The sequence below is a fragment of the Amblyomma americanum genome, chromosome 7, assembly GCF_052857255.1.
Source record: "Amblyomma americanum isolate KBUSLIRL-KWMA chromosome 7, ASM5285725v1, whole genome shotgun sequence".
NCBI lineage: Eukaryota > Metazoa > Arthropoda > Arachnida > Ixodida > Ixodidae > Amblyomma > Amblyomma americanum.
Window position 1 is genome coordinate 137,892,356 of NC_135503.1, and position 23,908 is coordinate 137,916,263.

General features: G+C 46.6%; 1 protein-coding gene across 4 annotated transcripts in view; it reads right to left on the reverse strand.

Moving 5' to 3' along the window:
- Positions 1-23,908, reverse strand: part of LOC144096606 (complement factor B-like) — a 227,044-nt gene that overhangs the window by 200,306 nt on the left and 2,830 nt on the right. For all 4 annotated transcript variants that reach the window (XM_077629415.1, XM_077629413.1, XM_077629416.1 and 1 more), the window contains exon 2: positions 20,907-20,957. In XM_077629415.1, coding sequence (XP_077485541.1) covers positions 20,907-20,957 — 51 coding nt within the window. The remainder of the gene's footprint in view (positions 1-20,906; positions 20,958-23,908) is intronic.

A 23,908-nucleotide genomic window follows, 5' to 3' on the forward strand; every position in this document is an offset into this window, starting at 1 on the left:
ACATGTTACCTATGTTCTTTCGGTTGCAGACACGTGCTTCATGTCTTTCTAATGTCTACTGAACTGAGGGCGTCTTCTGGTTAGTGCTCACAGATGTTCTATCTCGGTCTGGCCTACATATGTGTGGTTGAGGTGAACACACTGATGGGTTGCAGAGGAAAAAACGACAACTTCAGACAGGACGTAAGACCACTTCTCAGTCTTGCGTCCTTTCTGAAGTTGCGGTTTTTTTCCTCTACATCGTGTCTGACCAAGTGGCCCATAACTTCTCCTTGTGAAACATGGGTCAGCTGCAGAGCAAACTGAGAGGCGACACGCTGTGTAATGTGGGTTGTCTGCTTAGTGTTAACCACGGTTGCAGGCCGATGCGCATGGCACGTTGCTTTGCTCGAATTGCAGCACAGCCGTTGCATTTTTGGTGCAGCTGGGACTATCTATGAAGGTTTCTCGTGCAGTAATAAAAGCGCTCCTCTCTTAGGGTTATCTCTATCTCCAGAGCTTCGGTTAGCACAGCCCTAATATGTCTTGCTTCTACTATTATTTGACAGCATCAGTTTGCACAAAATCGGTGTTCAATACCCCCTTGTCAGGGTTGCCAGTGCCCCTTGTGTTACTACTTTACTGTGATAGTGCCTTCTTATCTAGCACAAGTGATGCTGCATGATTTCTCCTCTTTCATTTTATGTACTACATGAATAAAGTGAATTAAGTGTTTCGGTGGTGCGCGATGCCACTTTTGGTACTGGGCGCTTTTGTGCTTATTGCAGGCTCTGTGTTCCTTGCCTGTGCACTGTGTCAGGGTCGTCACTGTGTCATTCGCCACTTAAAATTGTTGGTGGAGGAGCCGGGTGTACAATCGCACCATGAAGCTTGAAGTAGTCAGACCGGCACAGAGTCACGGAGGATGGCTAGCGCTCATTTCGTAGTCATGGTGTCACCCTGATACCCCGGCATGTTTGGAACTGATGAGACGGATGTTCATGACTCACTCTCCTCATACGTGCCTGTCATCATCTATACCATGTGGGATCCTACTCTGATGCCGGCGAATGTCATCTTTTACCTTACCGGCACTTCCAGGGTGCAATATGAAACTAACGAGAATGAGCTCATGAGCCGGGACACCCGTGACGAAAAACTACGCATATTATTTGCAAGACTTGATGCTTGGAAGGTAACCTTGAAAGAACAGCTTTCGTCGCGCTCAGTCCGCCACAGAGGGCTACATACCTATATTCTGGATGTCCTGGCGCTTCGCCACAAAGTGGACGTTGCTTTGGCTGAATCAGACAACGTGGGCTGCAATGGTATTGTGGATGATGCTTTTCGTTTACTTGTCTGCAAGGACTGCACTATCATTGACACCATCAAGGAGTGCCATCGCTTCGAGCAAATTGAAAGCTGCTGTATTCCGCAGCTGTTTTCTCGGCTTCTTAACACAGCAGCAACCTCTTCCTCTGAGGACCAGCAGATACCACCACGTCCACTCTCTGGAATGCCTGCCCTCGCAGACGCAGTCGCAAGGATTGTGTGACGTGAATTGGAGTCCTTTGTGTCTATCCCAGTCGTATGCCTCTGCCTATCGTGTTGCTCATCCAGGCATTCGTGTAGCAAGAAGTTGCCAACTGGAACATCAATCCGGCAGTGTGTGTGCTCTTGGTAGCCCAACTGGCACTGAGGTTCCAACCCCCGGTATCTGCCCCTACTGTTTCTCAGGAATCCCGCAGACTACTGACCAAACCGCTTTTACTACCCTCACATAGGCTGCATTGCTAGGCGCTGCTGCAGCCCCTGGTCGCATCCCCACCGCAACTCCACTAGTCGCTCTCCATGCTTTTCACCTCCCCACAGTGCCTTCACCTCGAGCTCCCGCCCAGACTTTTCCTGCCGCTTCTCATCACAAGCTCCACCACAGACCTCCGAGGCATTCTTCTCGCCGATTTTTCCTCATGTCGCTTCTAGGCTGTTGTTCTCAGTCCCCAGTCACCTTATCTCGCTCCTATCTGGAAAACTAGCAGCCCCCACAGATGATGCTGCATATATGCTTTCATCGACACTGCCATGCATGAGTCCGTGATGAGCTCCAGCCTTCACCCCTACCATCTCAATGTCCTTATTTCTGCGACATCTTGTCTGTGTGTTGTGGATACTGGTATTCTTGTTGCTGACGGCCAAAGTAGCGCTCGTGTTGCTACTGCTTGCTACGGCACCCCAGCTTGTTTGGCCGTTTGACACATGTGCGCCTGTGATCTGATTCTCGGTTTAGATTTCCTGTCGGAACATTCACTCCTCATTGGCTGCTTATAGGATGACCATCTTGAGGTCTCATTCTTCGATGACTGCCTTGTGGGTTTCTCACCTCTATAATTCTCTGAAGATGATGTCCTGCCATCGCAAACTGCATCCCTTTTTGCCATGTACCCATTGCTGCCGGTCCCTAATGGTGATTATATGGTTGCACCTATTCTCGATATACTGCTTATCTGCAACGTTACGCTGTCCCTTACGTTTGCTGCTGTCAAGGCCAACACACTGTTCCTACCAGTCCTGAACTTTAGCTCCTGCTATTTAGTACTTGCATCCGGAATCTGTGTGACCATGCTTTCTCGCCTTCCTTGTTGACAAGTCGCTGCATTAGATGCTACCCTAGTTCGCGGCCCGATGCCACCCGTCAACATTTTCCTTTCTCAACAGACGTGTTCACTACCATGTAAGCCACTGACCCCTCACCTGCCTAATCTGCCCAGCTTTTCACACTTTTCTCGTCTTTTATGGACATTTTAATCTGCATAAAGCTGCCCTCGGTCATGCTGTCACACATCACATAAGAACTGGTGGTGCCCCTCCTGACTGCTGGCACTCCTACCGTATGTCCCACCCCAAGCGCCAGGTTATCTCAAACGAGGTAGTAAAAATACCTGCCAAGAACATTATTGCGCCTTCCCGCAGCCCTTGAGACTAACCCATCATCCTTTAAAAAATGTGGCTCTTGGCAGTTCTGCTTTGATTACAGACACCTCAATAGGATTAACCAAAAAAGATGTCTAGCCATTGCCACGAATCAATGATACCCTTGATTGTCTCTAAGGTGCCAAATTTTTTTCCTCCACTGACCTGTGCTCTGGCTGTAGGCAAATTGCCATGGATGAACAAAACCGCCAGAAGACGGCATTTGTTGTGCTTGCTGGGCTGTATGAAGTTAAGGCTATACCTTTCCGCTCATGCAATTCCCTTGCCACCTTCGAACAAAGATAGGCACAAATAGCCTCACCTAGCGCCTTAGCCGCACTCTTACCGATATGCTCGCAATATACGTTTCACTGGATATTCGTGACGGGGATATTGCTTTCCCTTACGTTGAATTAGCAAAGAACTCTTCCCTTCATTGCACTGTGGTCGCTCCCTAGTCTATCTTTTGTACGGCTAAGAGCTCCCGTTACCTGCAGGTACTACTTCCTACCTCTACTGCTCTACTTTCTAAATATGCTCACGACGTGATTGCCTGTTCCGACCAAGCATACCATCTAGCATGCTCCCGCCTACTCGCCTCACAGAAATCACAGCAGAACTATTACAACCGCCCTCTCCACATGGTTTCTTTCACCCCTAGCTACCTTGTCCTGCTTTGGTTTGGCCACCATCTCGCTGCATCAGGCTCTCTGTGCAGTGCTAGGTCACTTCCGTCGCCTATGAGATCACTCCGGCCTTCTTGGAGACTACCTCCGACCCACCTCAACCTAATATTGTGCACCTCTTGTGCCCCAGACCGTACCAATCGCTGTGCCCTGATCAGTCTAACTACACTGCAACTATGTTTTGTGCCGGAGGGCCGTGCTGCGGATAATCAGTGACATCGAAGTGACCGCAGAGTTTCAGTGGCCCATGTTCCTGCTCTCAGTGCTCGCTGCTTTTGTGCTCAGTGCGGGTTCTTTGTTCATTGCCTGTGCACGATGTCCAAATCATCGCTACATCTTTCGTCACGTACCGTGTTTACTGTTGTAAGTCATCTTGAATGTATGCCAACCTCCCCGCCGCGAAATATAATGTCCGAAACAAAAAAGGCCAAGTTCCGCAATGAAAATTTATTATCCAGAAGCTCCCCACTTGCGTCGTTTTCCTCACTGGTGGTGCTGTTGTCATCACAGCTGCGGCCCACAACACAATCGTCATCGAGTGAAATCCCACTCTTTGCAAACAACTACATCATGACATCACGTGGAAAAGCCGCCCATGCCGAGAGTATCTACCCGCACACAGCCGCCCGAGAGGGCGTATTCACGCACCCTGTTGGCGTAAGTCTCCTGCCATCCAAAGAGCGTCGAGATTTTGTCCCACGGAAATCTCTTCGCTTGGCATCACAGTCGAAAATTTTGCGCCACTGCCGCCGCCACTCCCACGCACCACCCATTCAGAAACGTTGAACTGGTAGCCACTCGTGAAGTTTTTTGTTTCTTCGACAAAAATAATGGGCGGCCTGCAGTGAATAAACACCAAATGCTTTTTGGACCGGAGATCTTATGATGGCTGACGAAGCACGTGGCTGGCACTCAAGTCAAACGTACCAACACCAAGAACTGAAGAACAAACTTAACGCTTGAAAAACGCGTATTCAGGACACAGCTTAAATCATGGACTCCAAGAGCACAGCACAGGCATTAAATCATTACTTACTTCTGGATTTCTGACAAAAAATTGCAGGCATTATGAGTTTTAGCCGACCAACGGTGCTACACATCTGCTTGGTTGGGGAGGCGCCTAGTTACAATGTGAAATCTGCAAAACCTTCCACATTATAGTGAACGTGAAAATTGTTTAGCAAGCGATATATTACTTTGTCACGAAAGTAGTTGGGACATGTCAGTGGCAGTCTGCCTTATTTGTTTATAAAGCAATATCTTTTGTACCTTTCCTCTTTTTTTTGTTAATTGCAGTGTAGTGTACACAAGTTCTAATAAACTCTGCTTGTGGGCCCATCATCAAGCTAATAAATTCAGTTATCTTTTTACTGCACCTCCTCTCTGTATTTCTTCATCGCCATCTGGAGTGGTAATCTTTCATTACAAAATGATATTTATGCTATGAAGATATATGTAATATGGGCAGCTTTCCTAGCCCAAAAATGATGCTTAGTCTATGAAGGATATTGTAGTAAAGGGTTCCAGATAAGACCAGCTGGAGCCCTATAATGTGCATCAAAATTACTGGGCAAATGGTTGCTATTGAATTTTGCCTCTATTAAAATGCTGCTACCATGTCTGGACTCCATCCCACGATCTTAGGCTTTTATACTACATGACATATACGAACAAAATTAAGCGCTGAGGATAGTATTTAGGCGAGACAACTGCACATATGAACTAGCCTTCACTCTTTCTATCTTCTTTCGATCCATCTTTTCTTTCCGGGAAGTATTTACTCATAAAAGAGATGACTATAATCAATGATTTGCAAACTGGCCAGCATATGTTCATTGCAAATGCACCCTTGAGTTGAGTTTTAAGTTGTGATCTGGTTTGGCTCCACTGCACAGAATATTTAGCGAATTATAGACAATATTTGGGGGGACTAAACTTTTTCATGTATTTTTGCCGCGTTAATATGAAAATTTGCAGTGTAGACCATGGCAAAGTGGAAATTCACAGATCCTATTGGTGTCAATTTATTCTTGTCACGCCACTATTGGCAATGATCAAGACAAAGCCTCATTTTCCCTATCCATCTGTTTCCTTTCCTGTACTCAGAAATTTTTATGAAACTATGTATAGATGCCACGATGATGCCTTCATTTTATCTTTTCTGTTTTCCAATACGACAGTGCTCCGTCGATGTGCCTTACCATTTGTTACATTGTATGAATGATTGTGAAGGAAACTTTCTATGCAGAATCTGCCTTATCGAAAGCCACCTTAGCAAGTATTGGTCGACTGAGGACAAATATGTAGTACCAGCTAGCTTATAGTACATTAGCATTCATACTAGAAAATACATATGTTACGTCATGAGACGTCATTATGCATCTTATAAGCCGCTTAGCACATCAGAGAACATCAAATTATGATAAATAAAATGACCGTCTGGATGACGTACTTTGGCCTTCCAAAATTGTAACAAATTACAACTTCACTGCAAACTACTCCACACAGAAGTGACCTGAACATTTTTTTGTGAGCATATTTATTGTTTTTTCCTCACAATTATTTATTGCAGACAACTTGCTTTATGAACAGTTTTACTGAGAAACCTAGTGTATATATTAACAAGTCACAACTGCTTATAATAATTATTATGCATACAGTAGAAACACTTCATTGCTTCGCTGCTGCCTTTACAACTTTTCCTTTATTTTTTTGTTCACATCTATGACATTGCTTCGCAATGCCATTACCTTGCTATGCTGTTGCCAGACTTATTCTAATATTCTTGATGGTTTGAAGCAGACTGCACCTTGCAAATCTAGAAACTCACTGAAAGATAAAGGTCAGGAAAGTGCCTACTTAGGTATAATATACAGTTTGGGGCCAGCAGCTCTCGAGAAATATGGCTACCTGTCTTGCGATCTATGACAGTGTAGCGGCATTAAATTTCAATCATAGGTGTTGCGCCGTCTCGGCTTGCAACACGCGCTGGCTCCGGCTGCGCAGAGCCACGCGCTAAGGAAAATAAGAGCAGTTTCACACATGTTTTCTAGCTTGTTTGATTTGTCCGCGTCGAACTCGTCTAATTTGAAGGAGACTCTATAGTCTCCGCCGCTCTAAACAGTAAAGGGAGGGACTCTCCACCTCACCTGTCACAATGATTCTCTTGGATAAATTTTAACACATAATATGATTCACATTTTGGTTTTCTATACTGAGAACATCACTGAGTACGTTCTGAATATAAGGTGAACTGGCCTCGAAGGACATTAATTGTCATGCAATTGAGTGCTGCAAACTGAGCTGTTCATTCTGCACTTTTGCCATGCCTAGAATGTTTATATTCTTTCTTTTTGTAAAAATTTACTCAAGGTGATTAGCATCTGCCGCGCAGTGTTTCTGAGCACATTATGCTGTGGTGAATGTATCAGTAATCATCTGCGCCACCCCTAAGTGGCATCCTATTCGTTTCTGTTCATCTGCGGTTTTTGTTCAGTTGCTGTGCTATTATTACGGCAACTTTAACTCACAGATTTTGTCAGCTCTGATTGCTCATTAAAATTCTGAGTAGTGGAGTACACTCTTGCTGACAACTACAAGACTAAAAATCACAGCTGAATTGAGATCATGCTACAGATTTCTGCATTATTACTCTGTGCTTTGACTTAATGGCTTACCGTGTCAGTTGTTGACGAAGAAAATATGGCCGTTATCTAATATCTTTGCGAAGAGTTAGTGCATGATCCTGCAAACTGCCGGGATTCGGCAAAAAGCATGCAAAATGAATTCGTGGCCGCATACAAAGCAGTGCACAGTTAACAAAATTTGCACGTTGGTGTTTGAGCGAGGGGTTTGCTACAAAATTGGTGTTTCGGTCAATCTAACATGCTAACTGATCGTAGGCAAGCCCAATTTGGGCGGTTCATGTAATACCCCAGCGGCTGCCACATGGGCTCTCACGGGCTATACAAGCTGGGCTGGAACCCTGTAATAGCCACATGGGGTCTCGGTGAAGTAGCTGGGCTGCCTGCAGAACAAACGCGGGCAGGCCCAATGGGGTGGCCCACATAATACCCCAGTGGGTCGCACATGGGTTCTGGAAGAGCAAAGCGGTGCATGTGCATATGTAATACGTATACATGGCGCTTTGGTAGGTATAAGCGTGGGCTAACTTAGTGTAGACCAGCGCTATGGAAATGAATTTTCGCGAGCAAGCCGAGCGTGGGCAGTTCATTTGGGTTCTACATGAGTCTCAGAGAGGCTAATTAAACCAGTACATGTTCCCATGTAATCGCACGTGGGGCCTCAGTGGGGTAAGCAAGGGCTGATTATGCGCCTTAAGATATTGCAAGCAGGACCACCTTGGAAGCATAATATTTTCCTTGCGGGCTCCACATGGGCCCTAGAGGAGCCAAAGTGATAGACATGCCCATGGGGTACCCCAGCTGGCCCCACATGGGCTTTTGATGGGCTAAACTGAGCGTGCACATTAGGTTTAGCCTTTCGCCACCCAGGTGGGACCCTGTTGATTTTTACATGGGCTGTCCAAATTAGGGCTGCCCGTCATGCTTAACAAAACACGTTGTGAGGCTGGTTGGTGAAGCAGAGTTTCTCGAAGTTCTTTATAGCGCAGCAAAACACAAGGACACAGGAAGAAGTACACAGGACGGGGGCTTCTGTGTGAAGCCCGGGTCTGCATCAAATCTTCCCTATCACAGCCCACTAAGGCCCCATTTAGGTTTTTTGTGGGAATTAAAACTAATTTAGCCCATTTAGAACCAATTTTGGACCAATTGGGGTGATAGGCGGGCTGTCCAAGTTGGGCTTGCCCCTAGTTTTCCTGCACTGAGCCCAACTAGTTTTCAAGTTTGCCCTGATGTTGCCGGCAAGAGACCTGTGCAGGCTGAGTTAGGCAGCATAGGCTCACATTGCCCCATAATTACTAATATCGGGCCCTAATTGGCTTGCCATGGGCCAGCCCAAATTGTCTGCCTACGTGATGCCCACAAGGGTCCCAGCTGGGCTCAAGATGGGCTGTCCAAATTAGGGCTGCCCGTCATGTTTCTGCGTATAGCCCAGTTCCGTATCAAATCAGCCCTATCACAGCCCATTAAGGCCCCATTTGGGTTTTCTTATGGGGGGGGGAAGGTTGAAACTAGTTTAGCCCCTTTAGAGCCCGTTTTGGACCAATTGGTTCGCTTACACCCAGTAAACATAATACCCACGAGAGCAGCAGGTTGGACAGCCGTCGCCGTAGCTCAGTTGGTAAGAGCACCGGACGCGATATTCGGAGGTCGTGGGTTCGGATCCCACCGGCGGCATGGTTGTTTTTTCTGCTGCTTTATAAGTAATTTTCTTTAAGCGATTTATTAATCTTAGTATTATTATCCCACTGATAAGCGTAACGCATTAATAAAAAAAATTAACGTTCCCCTATGCACCTTTGTTTCGGTGACTGTTGGCTCCCTTCATAAATTTGTCAAACGGGCCCCTCATTTCCTTTAACTTGTCTGGTAATAGCTTAACGAGGGTCTCGGTTCTGGCAGTCTTGATGCCACAGGTAGCATAAGAGGGCTCTCGCACAGTTTCCGCCCTCACCGTTAGATGACGTTCTACGTCACGCTCGCGGTATTAGAGGACGTGCTACGTCCGCCGCTATGGTCGAGGGTGGCGCTGGTGAACACTCTCAAGGCTCGCTTACACCCAGTAAACATAATACCCACGAGAGCAGCAGGTTGGACAGCCGTCGCCGTAGCTCAGTTGGTAAGAGCACCGGACGCGATATTCGGAGGTCGTGGGTTCGGATCCCTTCGGCGGCATGGTTGTTTTTTCTGCTGCTTTATAAGTAATTTTCTTTAAGCGATTTATTAATCTTAGTATTATTATCCCACTGATAAGCGTAACGCATTAATAAAAAAAAATCAACGTTCCCCTATGCACCTTTGTTTCGGTGACTGTTGGCTCCGTTCATAAATTTGTCAAACGGACCCCTCATTTCCTTTAACATGTCTGCTAATAGCTTAACGAGGGTCTCGGTTCTGGCAGTCTTGATGCCACAGGTAGCATAAGAGGGCTCTCGCACAGTTTCCGCCCTCACCGTTAGATGACGTTCTACGTCACGCTCGCGGTATTAGAGGACGTGCTACGTCCGCCGCTATGGTCGAGGGTGGCGCTGGTGAACACTCTCAAGGCTCGCTTACACCCAGTAAACATAAATACCCACGAGAGCAGCAGGTTGGACAGCCGTCGCCGTAGCGCAGTTGGTAAGAGCACCGGACGCGATATTCGAAGGTCGTGGGTTCGGATCCCACCGGCGGCATGGTTGTTTTTTCTGCTGCTTTATAAGTAATTTTCTTTAAGCGATTTATTAATCTTAGTATTATTATCCCACTGATAAGCGCAACGCATTAATAAAAAAAATTAACGTTCCCCTATGCACCTTTGTTTCGGTGACTGTTGGCTCCATTCATAAATTTGTCAAACCGGCCCCTCATTTCCGTTAACTTGTCTGCTAATAGCTTAACGAGGGTCTCGGTTCTGGCAGTCTTGATGCCACAGGTAGCATAAGAGGGCTCTCGCACAGTTTCCGCCCTCACCGTTAGATGACGTTCTACGTCACGCTCGCGGTATTAGAGGACGTGCTACGTCCGCCGCTATGGTCGAGGGTGGCGCTGGTGAACACTCTCAAGGCTGGCTTACACCCAGTAAACATAAATACCCACGAGAGCAGCAGGTTGGACAGCCGTCGCCGTAGCTCAGTTGGTAAGAGCACCGGACGCGATATTCGGAGGTCGTGGGTTCGGATCCCACCGGCGGCATGGTTGTTTTTTCTGCTGCTTTATAAGTAATTTTCTTTAAGCGATTTATTAATCTTAGTATTATTATCCCACTGATAAGCGTAACGCATTAATAAAAAAAAATTAACGTTCCCCTATGCACCTTTGTTTCGGTGACTGTTGGCTCCCTTCATAAATTTGTCAAACGGGCCCCTCATTTCCTTTAACTTGTCTGCTATATATATATATATATATATATATATATATATATATATATATATATATATATATATATATATATATATATATGTGAGTGTGTACGCAAACACAGTCATACCATACAACCTTCAGGGGTGTTTTCATTTTCAACTTATAATGATCTGGTCTTTACTCAAATATAGCGTGGTGCAGACAGTGAAAACTACCCCGCGACTTCTTTTAAGATTTGAGCTATTGATTATAATGTTACATTCCTTTTATCTACGAACATAGCCAACCAAACGAGCTCGTACAGCAAGATCAGACGACAAGCAGACGACTCCTGCCACCTCCGCCTACGCTGCCACTGGGCGTGCAGACGAAGAAAGGAACGCCCGACGTCGGGTCACATTAGGGCAGCGCTGTTTCACAAGTTGGATTGCCGGCTGCCCCCGCCGCTACTGCCCGTTCCCGCCGCGTGCACTGCTGTGAGAATGGGCCTGAATGAGGATTAATAAAGATGACGCAAATTTTGGGGCTCATTTCTGTAGGTAGAAAATTTACTCCCTTCTAATCCTGAATACCTCCCTTGCACGAAGAAGTAAATAAAATACTTCATATATACGGAGTAAGTAAAACCTCTTTTTGGGTATGCGCTAGAGGACAAGCTATTTACTCCCATTTGGGCGTTTTTTGTTAACAGTGTAAAGGCGGTCTCAGCGTCCCAGAGGGACAAAATATCGCAAAATTTTCTTTCAGTTGCATTCCTAAATTTCTTGCCCTTCACGGTAACGTCACTAAAATGAGTATTATGGTTTGTACTTTTCTTTACAGAGGCATGTTGTGTATACGTGCAAGACCAATCAGCGAGAAGCGTCCTGAGGGAGAGCGGCTTGCGCCGCAAATAAAGGAAGATGACCACGCACGCACTTAAGTCGTCCGTGCAAAAGTTTAGAGCAGCAACCTTTTTACATGGAAATGGTGGAAGAATGTTACCATGCAGATCTGCAAAACATTATTGATTCAAGTACGAAAGAAGCAAGGTACATTCACAATAGTGAGCATTACGCACGTATAGGGCCAAGCATCATGTGATATCTGGCTTGTCCGTGTCTTCTCCTTCGTCGTGTCTTCTTTTTTGCGCCACTATTTCTTTTTAGGTCACGCCACGTCAGCTTCCGCTCCGTGAGATTCTCGGTAGCGCCTTCTCCGCCTTTCCTCTTTATTTCGTTTTCTTTCATATTTCTCAGAGATTACAAACCGATAATCACATTACCGGCTACGATTGTCGATTACAATCATCAATCACCATCAAGGTTATAGTGCACGACATACTACGCCTCTTCATACATATACACACCATTGTTTCAATGCATAATACCGCCTTTTCATTCCGTGCAAGTTCTCAGGACTGATTATCATTAATAACGCATTTGTTTTTCATTTCAGGTGAGAACACATTCATAACAAACGTTGCTAAGCCATAAACCCCTCAACACTTTCAGTGGGTGCGCCTGAAACACACAAGCATCAACGACCCTTCGTGCCCACCTGGCACACAGTGGGGCTGGGTTGGAACCCAAATGTCTGCTATTTTCTTTTTGTATTTTCTGATTACAGAAATGTTGGGATTTTTTTCGACTGACGATGGGCGAAGCCGGGATTTTAGCAGAAGGAGATCCTTACACTGTCGTATAATACCTGCGACCGTCTAATAGACCTCTCCAGGCCTCCTTCAGAGCTCTTGCTTCTGGTCCAATGGGCAAAAGACGCCGCGCAGCGAGGTCGCTATAATCGAATGAAGAATGTCTGCGACGCATGGCATTCAGCCTCTCTAATTGGTAAGAATAAATGGGGGGAAGCGATAGTCCCAAGGGAAACAGGTTCAGAAGCGAAAATGGACGCTTTTGCCTGTGGGCCTGTGTCACGTATATTAAGGAGCCTAAATTAAATTTTAAATGAAAGAGGTGTGAAGAAGACGAAGTCGATTAACCGAAGAATAAAGAGGAAGAAGCATTCGGTGAGGTGGAGAGAGATGAATGGTGGAGAAGCATTCGGTGAGGGGGAGAGAGATGATTGGTGGAGAAGAGAAGACGACGACGACAAGGCTTACGTGGACTAACACAGAGGCTATAAAAGGACGAGTGAGAGCGAGGCACAGGGGGGGAACAGCAGAAAAGCGGAGGCTCCGGCGGGTCCAGGACACATCGGCTGGGAGAGGGCGACGCCGGCTAGTCCTCCGGTGAGCTCGCATTCTATGGCATCGCATCGTGGACTTCCTGCCGTGCCTGAGCCCGTTCCGGGGAGTCAACGGAGGACGCTACCACCTGCTTCGGCCAGGAGTGTCTCCAGCGCTGTTGCCACCCATCCGAGTGGTGCCCTTAACGCCAACAACACCGGCATCACCTCCACGGGCGCTAGGACCGGGAGCTTGTACGACACAGCCAGCAACGCCGCCAGCGACGCCAGCCCAAGGACGCCGAAAGCCGCCTCGACGCCGGATACTGGATCCATACAACGCCCCAGCCGCACCGAACCAACCGTGAGCACGAACGCCGACCAGAATAGTAGAACGCTAGTAGTAGATGCTGGTAGCAGTGTGCCCGGGTCGTGTGTATTTATAGTCTTTGTGTTTCGTGTTAGTTTTGTGTTCTAGTGTGCGCGTCGCGTAGGGTGCATTAAATGTGCGTTTGTGTGGGTATACCTGTCGCCTAGTACATTCTTTCGGTCCGAGTGTTCTCCGGGGAGATCAGTGACAAAGATAAGTGGAGAGCCTGTGCCAGGATACATTACATTTTTCTTGTTTGCTTTGTCTCGGATCTTTCCGATCTCTCCACGGCAGAAAGTATGGACTTGGCAAGAACGTTAGAACTGGCGCTCAAGCTTGGGTTAAGCAAGGAAGAGGCGATGCGTCTCTGAGACCAGCAGAAAGAGGAGGCAGATAGGCAGAGAGGAAAGGGGCAAGCACGCGCAGACGCTCGCGAAGCAGAATAGCAAGAGAAAAGAGCTCGCGAGGCAGATAGAAGAGCTCGCGAGGCAGAAGAACAGGAGAAAAGAAGGATAGAACGGTGAGAAAGAGTTTATTTTGTGGTAACAGGCGCATGTCGCGGGAATATATGAGGAGATCACGGACAGTGATCAGCGTTCCTTAGCGGGTAGGGAATCTCCTAGACCAGCTGGAGTTTTTCCAAGAAAGCTGATGGCTCCTTTCGATAACAAGAGAGATGATTTGGATGCATATCTGCAACGATTCGAGCGGATAGCTTTGGCGCGAGGCTGGGAGCGCAGTGAATGGGCCACGGCATTGAGCATGTGTTTAGTCGGAGAGGCGCTGAATGTGTTTGGAAGGATGCCTGCTGCTGATTCCTTGGACTACGAGCAAGTCAAAAAGGCGCTCCTCCAAAGATTCAGACTTACGGCAGAGGGATTTCGTGAGAGATTTTGCACCGCGAAACCTGAGGATTCGGAAACCGCTAAGCAGTTTTCCTGCAGGCTGACCAACTATTTTGATAGGTGGCTTGATATGTCAAACACAGAAAAGAGTTTTGAAGGGGTGCGTGACAAGCTGGTCAGAGAGAAATTTTTAGGGGGTTGCAGCTCAAAGCTGGCGCTATTCCTGAACGAAAGAAAGTTTTGTTCGTTGGAAGAGTTCGCCGACACTGCACACCAATTCATCGAAGCTCCAGGGTTAAGAAATTTGAGTAAGGTAAAGGAGGAAGCCCAAAAGACCCTAGAGACAGATGCGGCAAAACCAAGAGCATATGGTGGTGCATCTAAGGCGCCAGTAAGGTGTTTTCTCTGCAGCAAGGTGGGACACCGTGCAGCTGACTGCCGAACTAGTAGCGCTGCCCAAAAAACACAGGTTATGTGTCAAGGTTGTAAGAGGAGGGGTCATACTCTGGATGAGTGCCGATACAGAACGCAGGACCGAGCTGCATGCGTTGTCGACTCTAGGGTAGAACTGGTCACGCCACCCAAAGTTCCACAGCTGAAAGGAGAGCGAACGCCGTTGGAGAATGAGGTGGTGAGTCGAACACCCAAGTCGAAAGCAGCAATGCCAGTGGTGGTTGGGAAAATAGGGGACCGTCCTATATTGGTGCTTAGAGACAGCGGAGCCAACACAGTCTTGGTTTGGAGAAGCCTGGTGAAGGACGAGGATCTTACAGGGGAAGCGTCGGCCGTCACTCTTCTAGATAGCACCGCAAGGTAACTTCCTGAAGCCAGGATTCTAGTGTCCACGCCATATTATACTGTACAGGTAGTGGCAAAATGCGTAGGCCAACCCATCTACGATCTCATCTTGGGAAACATTGCGGGTGCAAGAAGTGTCGAAGACCCCGATCCCGAGTGGAGGATGCTCGGCGTTGAGGAACATCCAAAGGAGGAAAGGCCCGTGACAGCTCAGACGGGTGCAGTAAGTTTTTCGTCGGCAGTGGAGACAAGAGCTCAAGCGACAGCCCGAGCAACGCAGCGTCCGCTCTCTGCTCCTGTTAGGATGTGCTTGAGCGTAACACCGGGCGAAATTGCAATTAGGCAAAAAGGAGACCCGAGCCTGAAGACCTGCTTCGAAAGAGTCGGGGAAAAAGTGAAAAGAAAGAAGAGTCGTACGTCCTTCGAATATCAATTGGTAAATGGCCTTCTGCACAGGGAATGCATATTTAGTTCAGAAAGGCGGGTCCAACAGCTGGTGTTACCGAGAGATATGAGAGAGACCATGCTGCGCTTAGGACATGACGCCATTATGGCCGGACACCAGGGTGTTCAAAAAACGGTTTCTCTGATCACCGAGGAGTTCTTTTGGCAGGGTGTTCAGAGTGACGTTAAGCGCTTTGTTCGCTCATGTGACGTGTGCCAGCGCACAGTCCCAAAGGGAAGAGTTGGTCGAGTAACTCTGGGCAAGATGCCACCCATCGAACCACCGTTTCAAAGAGTGGCTATTGGCATTGGATAAAGAATCTGTTCTTCGCACTGATGTACCAGACAGAGCATTGGGAACCGTACTTTTGCAAGAAGAGAATCAAACAGCTGAAGCTATCTATGCCAATGTATCTTTTGGTGCTGTTGTTTTGTTGTTGCTGTTGCTGGTGTTATGTGATCATACAAGGGAGTGTGTTGTGGACACGAACATGTCTATTAAGGACTCAGTACGGACAGCGGCAGTGGTGTGTTAGTGTTCTAAAAACGCAATTTGGTGTGCTGTGTTTGTGGTGTGCGTTTGGTGTGTTGTGTGCTGGGTCCAGAATCGCCACGGAAGATAGTCGGTTGGCTGGATGGCTGGAAGATGAGGATGACGTGAGCAGTTTTTCATGAAAAAACTTGAGAAAGGGGGCCCTTGTCACATATATTAAGGAGCCTAAATTAAATTTTAAAGGAAAAAGGTGTGAAGTAGACGAAGTAAATTAACCGAAGAATAAAGAAGAGGAAGAAAAAGCATTCGGTGAGGTGGAGAGAGAGGATTGGTGGAGAAGCATTCGATGAGATGGAGAGAGATGATTGGTGGAGAAGAGAAGACGACGACGACAAGGCTTACTTGGACTAATTGCAACAGGGCAGAAAGTCTTCGGGTTCGAGTATCAGGTGGAAAGACTGAGTGATAGCAGTTATCCAGGTCACGTGATCGGCAGAGCCAGCGAGAAAGTTATTCGCTGGGTGAAAGGCCAGGGAAAGAACGACACAAAAGATGAGCACAGCAAACCCGTTGTAGTACCGTACGTTCATCGCCTTTCACACGGGATTAAGAAAGTTGCCAGCAGGTATGGAATCCCTGTCATGTTTTCGGCTCCCAAAAAACTTTCAACGTTATGCCCTGCGATTGCAGCTAGGGTGGAGCAGAGTGCGAAGAAAAGAAAAGGAGGATGTGCTGTCAAACATTTATCACCATACGTCGCTTGCAAAGTGGGCACAGTGTACAAATTCCCTTTGTCGTGCGGAAAGGTGTATATAGGCCAGAGTGGTCGATGTTTGAATGTGCGGCTTATGGAGCATGCTGGAGCTTTGGAAAGAGGTGATACTTCAAATAGTATGGTTATCCATTGTCGTGACTGCAGCAAGCGCAAGAAGAAATGTTCTTCCATGTTTTCCAAAACGTGTGTTCTTTTTCGTCACCAAGATCGTGTAACGCGGGAGATTGTTGAAGCCTATCACATCGCGGAAACGGGGCATACATGTGTCAGTGACCCTTCAGTTGGATTGTCTGAAGGAGAGATAAGTTATTTGAAAGAGCGATTGAAATCCGTGTGTTAATCTCTTCCTGTACATCGGTCGGCAAGTGGCGTGCGATTACTTTGGGTTGTGTTGGTTTTTGTTGTATATATAGAAGCCTCTGAATAAAAATTCCTGTAGTTGCGAGTAGCGCGGTGTCCCCTCTGTGTCGTCGTTTGTTAGCGCCAGGTTTTTTCATAATTACTTGGACTAACACCGAGGCTATAAAAGGGCGAGTGAGAGCGAGGCACAGGGAGGAACAGCAGAAAAGCAGAGGATCCGGCGGGTCAGGGACACATCGGCTGGAAGAGAGCAAAGCCGGCTACTTCTCCGGTGAGCTCGCGTTCTACGGCATCGCATCGTGGACTTCCTGCCGTGCTTGAGCCCATTCCGGGGAGTCAACGGAGGACGCTACCGCCTGCTTCGGCCTGGGGTGTCTCCAGCGCTGTTGCCACCCATCCGGGTGGTGCCCCCAAAGCCAACACTGGAATCACCTCAACGGGCGCTTGGACCGGGAGCTTGTACGACACTTCAGGAGAGTACGTTGTTGGGCGAGTCGGTCGTACATACTTAAAGAAGGGAATTGCGCTAAAAAAGACACGGACGAGAAAAGACAAGGACGGGCGCAAACTCGCGACTGATTTTATTCAGAAAGAACACAAATATATATATATATATATATATATATATATATATATATATATATATATATATGTGTATATATATATACCTAAATTCTTATTCAATCATTGCCTAAGCGCACATGCCAGGAACGTTTTCTCTTTCTTATACAAATTGATACTAGAATCGCTTACGCATTCATCACCTGACTTATCAATGAAAAAAGCCTCTGCGAGTTCACGTGCTACCTGGTTACGACTGCGCCTTAAGATTTTTGTTCTAGCCAGCAAAGGCTGGCATGCTTTATCAGGCGTAGCCAAAGGGCATGCGCCGCAATGTAAGGGCAAATTTGACCCTTTTTCGTTAACCATAGAAAGCTTATGTTCCCTTAGTCGTTCATTTATACAACGGCCCGTCTGGCCGATGCAAACTTTTCCACATGTCAGGGGAATTTCATACACAGCCCCGACAGAACACCTAACAAACTGGGTAGCGTGACGTTTCGTGCAGCCCTGACATGTGGAAAAGTTTACATCGGCCTGTTTTTTTTTTAAACAGGCTCCAGTTAGCATTCACGCAGCGATCATGAAAGCTTAGCAAGTAATGGTCTAGAAAAACAGACAGTTCAAGGTTAATAGCATCAAAATCAGCATTTTTGTAATCATGGATATATTTACTGTGGTTACGTTGATGGGGAACTGCGCAGGTCAAATCAAAATGAAGGAGTAGGTGATCACTTAACCCTGGCAAGTATGATATGGGCTGGAAAAAATCAGGCGATGTGGTGAGTACCAGATCGAGGATATTAGACGCAGTAGGTGAAAAACGAGTGGCCTGCGTTACAAGCTGGGATAAGTTAAAATCACTGCACAAATTCAAGAACATGTCGCATTCACTTGAAAAAGGTTCACAATAAGAACTCGCATTAAACCACACTATGTTGGGGAAATTAAAATCACCCAGCAAGATAAAGGAACTGCTCGGATAACGGACTGTAATCATATGAATGACATCATGAAGATCGTTTACAAAGGTGGGGGAGGTAGACGGCGGACGATAGCAAACGCCCACTATCAATTTCCTAGAGCATGTGCGAATTTCAACCAGTACAAGTTCCAACGCGCTTACAAAACGGATCGGAAAAGACATAACAGTATCAGCAACAGCTACAAGCACGCCTCCGCCATATCTAGAACCCCTGTCGCACCGATAAATGTTATATCTGTTTTTACAGGTAAGCAGTTCACAGCTATCTATCTTCGCCGATAGCCAGGTTTCAGTAAGACATACAATGTCAGCATCGCAAGCATCAATTACAGAGCAAAGATCATCTCGTTTAGGTATTATGCTGTGAATATTTGTGAACAAAAAAGAAAGTGGGGTAATGGCCGTGGACTTAGTTCCACTGCCCCTCGCGCAGGGCTAATTGGTAACAAGTTCGGTCGGTGGCGTGGAGGCGCTGTGGGTATCATTCGTAGGGTCCTCAGAACGGTTGGTTCGAAACAGGAAGGCGCTTGGGATTTCATGAACGGAGTCATCAGAGTGATTGTAGGAGTAGCATTTATTTTTTATGTAAAGCTTATTGAAGCGAAGCTTGAAAGTGAGCGGCTGGGATTTGCCAAATTCGACCAGTTTTTTTCTAGCGTGACGGATGGCGAAAGAAAAATCCTCGCTAAGCGTAATTTTTTCATCCTTGAGCTTAGAGCAGTTAAGCAGTATTCTCTGCTTTACCTTGAAGGATGAAAATTTGGCAATAATTGGTCGACATTTTTCCGATGCGAACCTACCGAGCCTGTGCGCTCTATCGATCAAAATTTCAGAGGACGAAATTTCCAAGCAGGATGAAAGAACCTTGACTAGTTTTTTTTCTGACTGAGCCCAGGACTCTGATTGCGCGTCAGGTATGCCATAGAATAGAAGGTTATCTCTTCGCTGCCTGTCTTCAAGTTCAGACAGGCGCGCGCGCAGCTGAGAGTTTTCACTAGAAAGTTGGTCAACAAACTGCTGAAAAGGATGTACTTCCTTCTTGGTTCCTTTTATGTTATTCCTTTTATGTTAAGAGCGCAATAACACCGTTTATAGAAAACAGTAGACAATGTAGAAAAAATTTCTGATCATAGCACAGGATTTATTCCGAACAGACCATACACTCATATACAAGAAATAAAATATTTCGTTTTCAAAGGGCTTATCCACGCATTTTTATATAGGTGGACCGACAAGAACATGAAGTAGTAATATAATGTTGAGAATAAATACTCGTAACTGTGCTGGTTACAAAACGGAGTGTAGTACCGCAGTTCGGACACATGTTCCGTGATCTTGGAACGAAGGAGGCTCAAAAAGTGGCTGCCGCGGGTGATCGGAGCAAATAAAAACGTGGCGCCTAAGCTTCGTCTATGAAAGTAGGCGTAAACTTGAGATTTGACTAATGCCTATTTGTTGTTAGGACCGCTTGAGTATTTTTTTTCTTGAACGCAAGGAAACTCGGGAGTTGTAAGGCAAAAAAAAAAACACGAGTACAGTCGACCACTGAAATTGGTGTGCACTGGGGCTCACCCGTGTATTCCCAGGGTGTGGCACTCATAGGATTAAACCCACGTGCAACCACAAATGGAGCGAAACAAAAGGCAAGTACTGTTCGACAGTATGAAGTGCAGAAAACAGGTTGCGGTTGAAGTCCCCCCGAGAGTGTTACGACTCCAACTTTTTCTTCACCCGCGCTGGCGCTAGCAGACCTGGCGCAAACTTCTTTGTTATCGACTAGCGCTTCGCGATTAACAGCTCTCGTCAGCAGCTCGAATGTGATGCGAGGGAGACTGCAGTGGTAAAGGAATACGACAATTTTGCCAGGTAGTGATCGCAGAACTAGACTCTGAGAGTGAAATGGCTAAGGAAATGAAAATTTGATGTATAGCGTGTGACAGGTGATCGCAGGTCACGAAAAACAGCTCAGTGGTATTCCTGATGATAAATGTACGTGTTTGTTGTATTTTTGCATTGCTCAAAAACTTGGATGATAGGGAACCAGCATTAAAGTAAACTGACGCCAGCGAGCTGTTGAAAAATGAATCACAGGAGTACGTTCAGAGGTAAGAAAAATATAGAACGCCTAAGGCGACAATCGCCAGTTAACTTATCTTAGTTTAAATGAAGAAGACGAAATGCAGATGGGCAGCTCTTGTGATGCAGACAGCAGGTGCCCGATGTTCGCTTGAGTTAACGAGAGGATTAAAAAAGAGGGCAGGGGAGTCAGGTTGGCGGGTGAAGTCCACATGTTTGCGTGGATAGCGCGGCCGCAATAGGCTGAGGACAGTGTTTAATAGGGGTCAATGGTAGAGGCCTTTGTCCTCCAGTAGCTGTAATTAACCTGACGGCGATGATGCCAATTTCGCTCTTGAAAAAGATGCTGGTCAAAATGCTGGCCGTGCTCATGCGCACTGAAAAAGACAGAAACACATGGAATCTTTCTCACGTGCGCAGCATGGTCGGGCGAACAGCAAAAGGGCCACTGTAGCACTGGCGACTGGAAAGCAAGAAAAAAGAAAATGTTAGGTACCGTTTATGGCAATATTCTGCTCAGGTAAAGGTTCCCAAAAAACAGCACACATGGCTCTGGCGAACTGGTGATGGCTCCAATTCACGCGCACATTAGTCTTATCAAGCGCTCTTCCGAATTTCGACTTAGCCCAAATGCACTGCCGGCTAGAAGGTATAAGAAAGCAAGCATTTTATTTTTCGAAAGTAAAAGTATAACGGGTAGTTCTTTACAGCAAGCTCGACGTTTCGCTGAATGGGGAAGAGAGGTTTCAAAATGTAAAATCAAAATTGAAATCGACGAATTAATTTGGTGGGGAGGCCAAGTACCCATCTTTAAGAACACCTTGAGAATCCCTGACTCCGCGCACACAGAACAACGTCAGAGCATGCGGGGGAGAGCCTTCACATATACTTAAGCAGTAACCCCATGACGCGAAGTTCCTTGTGACGCAACCTACGATAGCGAAGACCGCCTTCTATCGTTATACCGATGGTACACTGGCATGAAGCGACGATATTTGCATAAAATGTGGCGGCGTTGAACAGTGTTCAGTCACCACACCCTATCAGAAGAGCATAGCAGAGATAGTACCTGTTTTTTTTTTACTTTTAAAAGCATGAAGCGCACTGCGAGCAAGGATGAAAACTCTTCTCGGGTAGCATATTGCGAAATTAATTAGATGTATGAGCTCAAGGGTCACTGCAGAGTGCCGCCTAACTACAATACTGAGGTGGTTAGACTTGTAATGAAGTAAAGGCGCTGCTTACAACACAATTTTCTGCTTCACCACATCTGCCAGGCTTTCATCTTTATTGAACATCTCAATTTATACGCCTCCCCGGGGTCTTCAACTCTCGCCAGAAAAAGGCGTTCTCATGGCTTTCATAAGAAAAAAAAAAGACTAGGTGCCCGCTTCTCCTAGGTGGACGGGCATTCATGTTCCTCGGAATTGTTTTAGACAGGAATCTCTCTTGGACTCGCCAGGTTCAAATGCTCCGCGAGAGATAGCGTCAGCATCCGAGACTTTTACAATCATGGCGCGAACACGATGTGGCAGTAACTGCCGCTCCGTAGCTCTTTTTGAAACATTTTATGTTGAAGGAATATTCCGTTGCTTCTTGGAGATGGACTTTGAAGAACTGGCACTGAATATTCCGGAAGTAACGGAATATTCTTTCAAAATAAATTTCTTCTTGCCAGTTCTTCACAGACTATCGCCAAGAAGTAAAAGGTCACACGAGACCGCGCGGAACAATTGGCTCCGAATCTGTATTGGCCTCACAAAGGGTTCATCGGCACCGGGAACAGTAGCCGAAGCAGGATGCCTTCCACTCGACGTCATTGCATCTCCTCGATACTACGCGAACACATCTCCGGCGTGTGCTCCAAAGAAAAAAGCACTTGCTGCAGCAGCTTCACGTGAATCACAGTAACTCTGGCGTCGGCCAAGCTGCGAAATTACTCAGTCTCCCTGATATAACACAGGCAAAAAGACTCCTGCCTCCAACCTTTCTCCCCTCGACACTCGCCTCTCAAGATAAACTAGCGCATACCAGCTGCAAACACGAAGAGACAAACGCCACAAGCGGCGCTAGTGCCAGCTGCTCCCACTTTTTTTCGCTGAGAATTACTCTGCGTCCATCCACAAATCCACAGAAGGCTCGACTTCACAGGAGTCTTCCTCGTGCCGTCTTTATATGCCTTCGAGAGGCCAAACGTTCTCCCATCGCCTGCATCGGAAAGCGTCGTCCACAGCAGCGGAGCTCTATGGGATTAAAGAACCTCTCCCGTATACTTCGCGCCTAAGAACTGGCCGTTTGGTACTCTTCACGGACTCCAAAACAGCACTGCAATCCGGGTCCAACCTATTGAAGAAGAATAACAGCCAGCCTGTTTCTTTCGACATTGGTTAGCTACACCCCCAGGCTACTGCCGCAGGTCCCTCGATCACATTTCAGTGGATTCCAGCTCACTGTGGAATCGCAGCTGACGAAAAAGCAAATGAGGCCGCCCGCAGAGGACAACAACGTCTGAGTTACAAGTTTATTTACTTTACGAGGTCTGAGGCGCCTAAGCTAGGTAAAAAGAGTGCTCACGAAGAAAAAAAAACGTCTGTGGAGCTTGCCGACTCATCATCAGCGATTTCTGCACACCATCGACCCAGAACTCATATCAAGACTGTCAACTAGACTTCCTCGCCATCTGGAAGCTTTTTATCATCGACTTCGTCGAAACGCTGCATTTACGACCGACTTACAGACGTTACAGTGCCGTTTAGTTCAAGCGAACAGTCTGTGTTGCTACAATGTGGCTTAGTAGAAAAAGTGGAACATATTTTGTTAAAATGCCCCGTGTTTGCTGAGGAGCGTTCACATTGCGAACACCTAACGGACTCACTCATGTGCCTCTAACACTGGACTGTGTATAAGGGCCTTTAGCCTGACGTATCCAGCAGTGACCCGCAATGAGCTTTTCATTTGATTGTTTAAATTACATTTGTCGCCTAGACAAACTGTAATCCGTCTTTTCAGCATTTTCACTGCGCATTCCCTATGCATTCAGCTTTGCTACCCTATTTCCTACACCTCTCTCTTCATCTTTCTCTCCTGAATACTATTCTAATTCTATTCTATTCATTTGCAGTTGGTGCCGTTGTCTCTATAGTATTGACTATTACTGGTCAACACCTCGCATTTTCCAGGCTTTGATGACGCCACAATGCTCGGAAGAATCGCGAGTTTTGGTTTGCGACTTTTCGTTGGACGCTGGTTCGCTATAATAACGTTAGAACGAGTGGAAAAATCTGTCTGCGCAAGAAGAGCTGAGCACCAGCTTCCAAAGTCACTGTTTTCTCAGCTATTATTTACTGGATAGTCTGTTTAGCATAAAACACCCTGATTGCAAGTCTATAGTGTTGCTAAACTCACCGAAAAGAA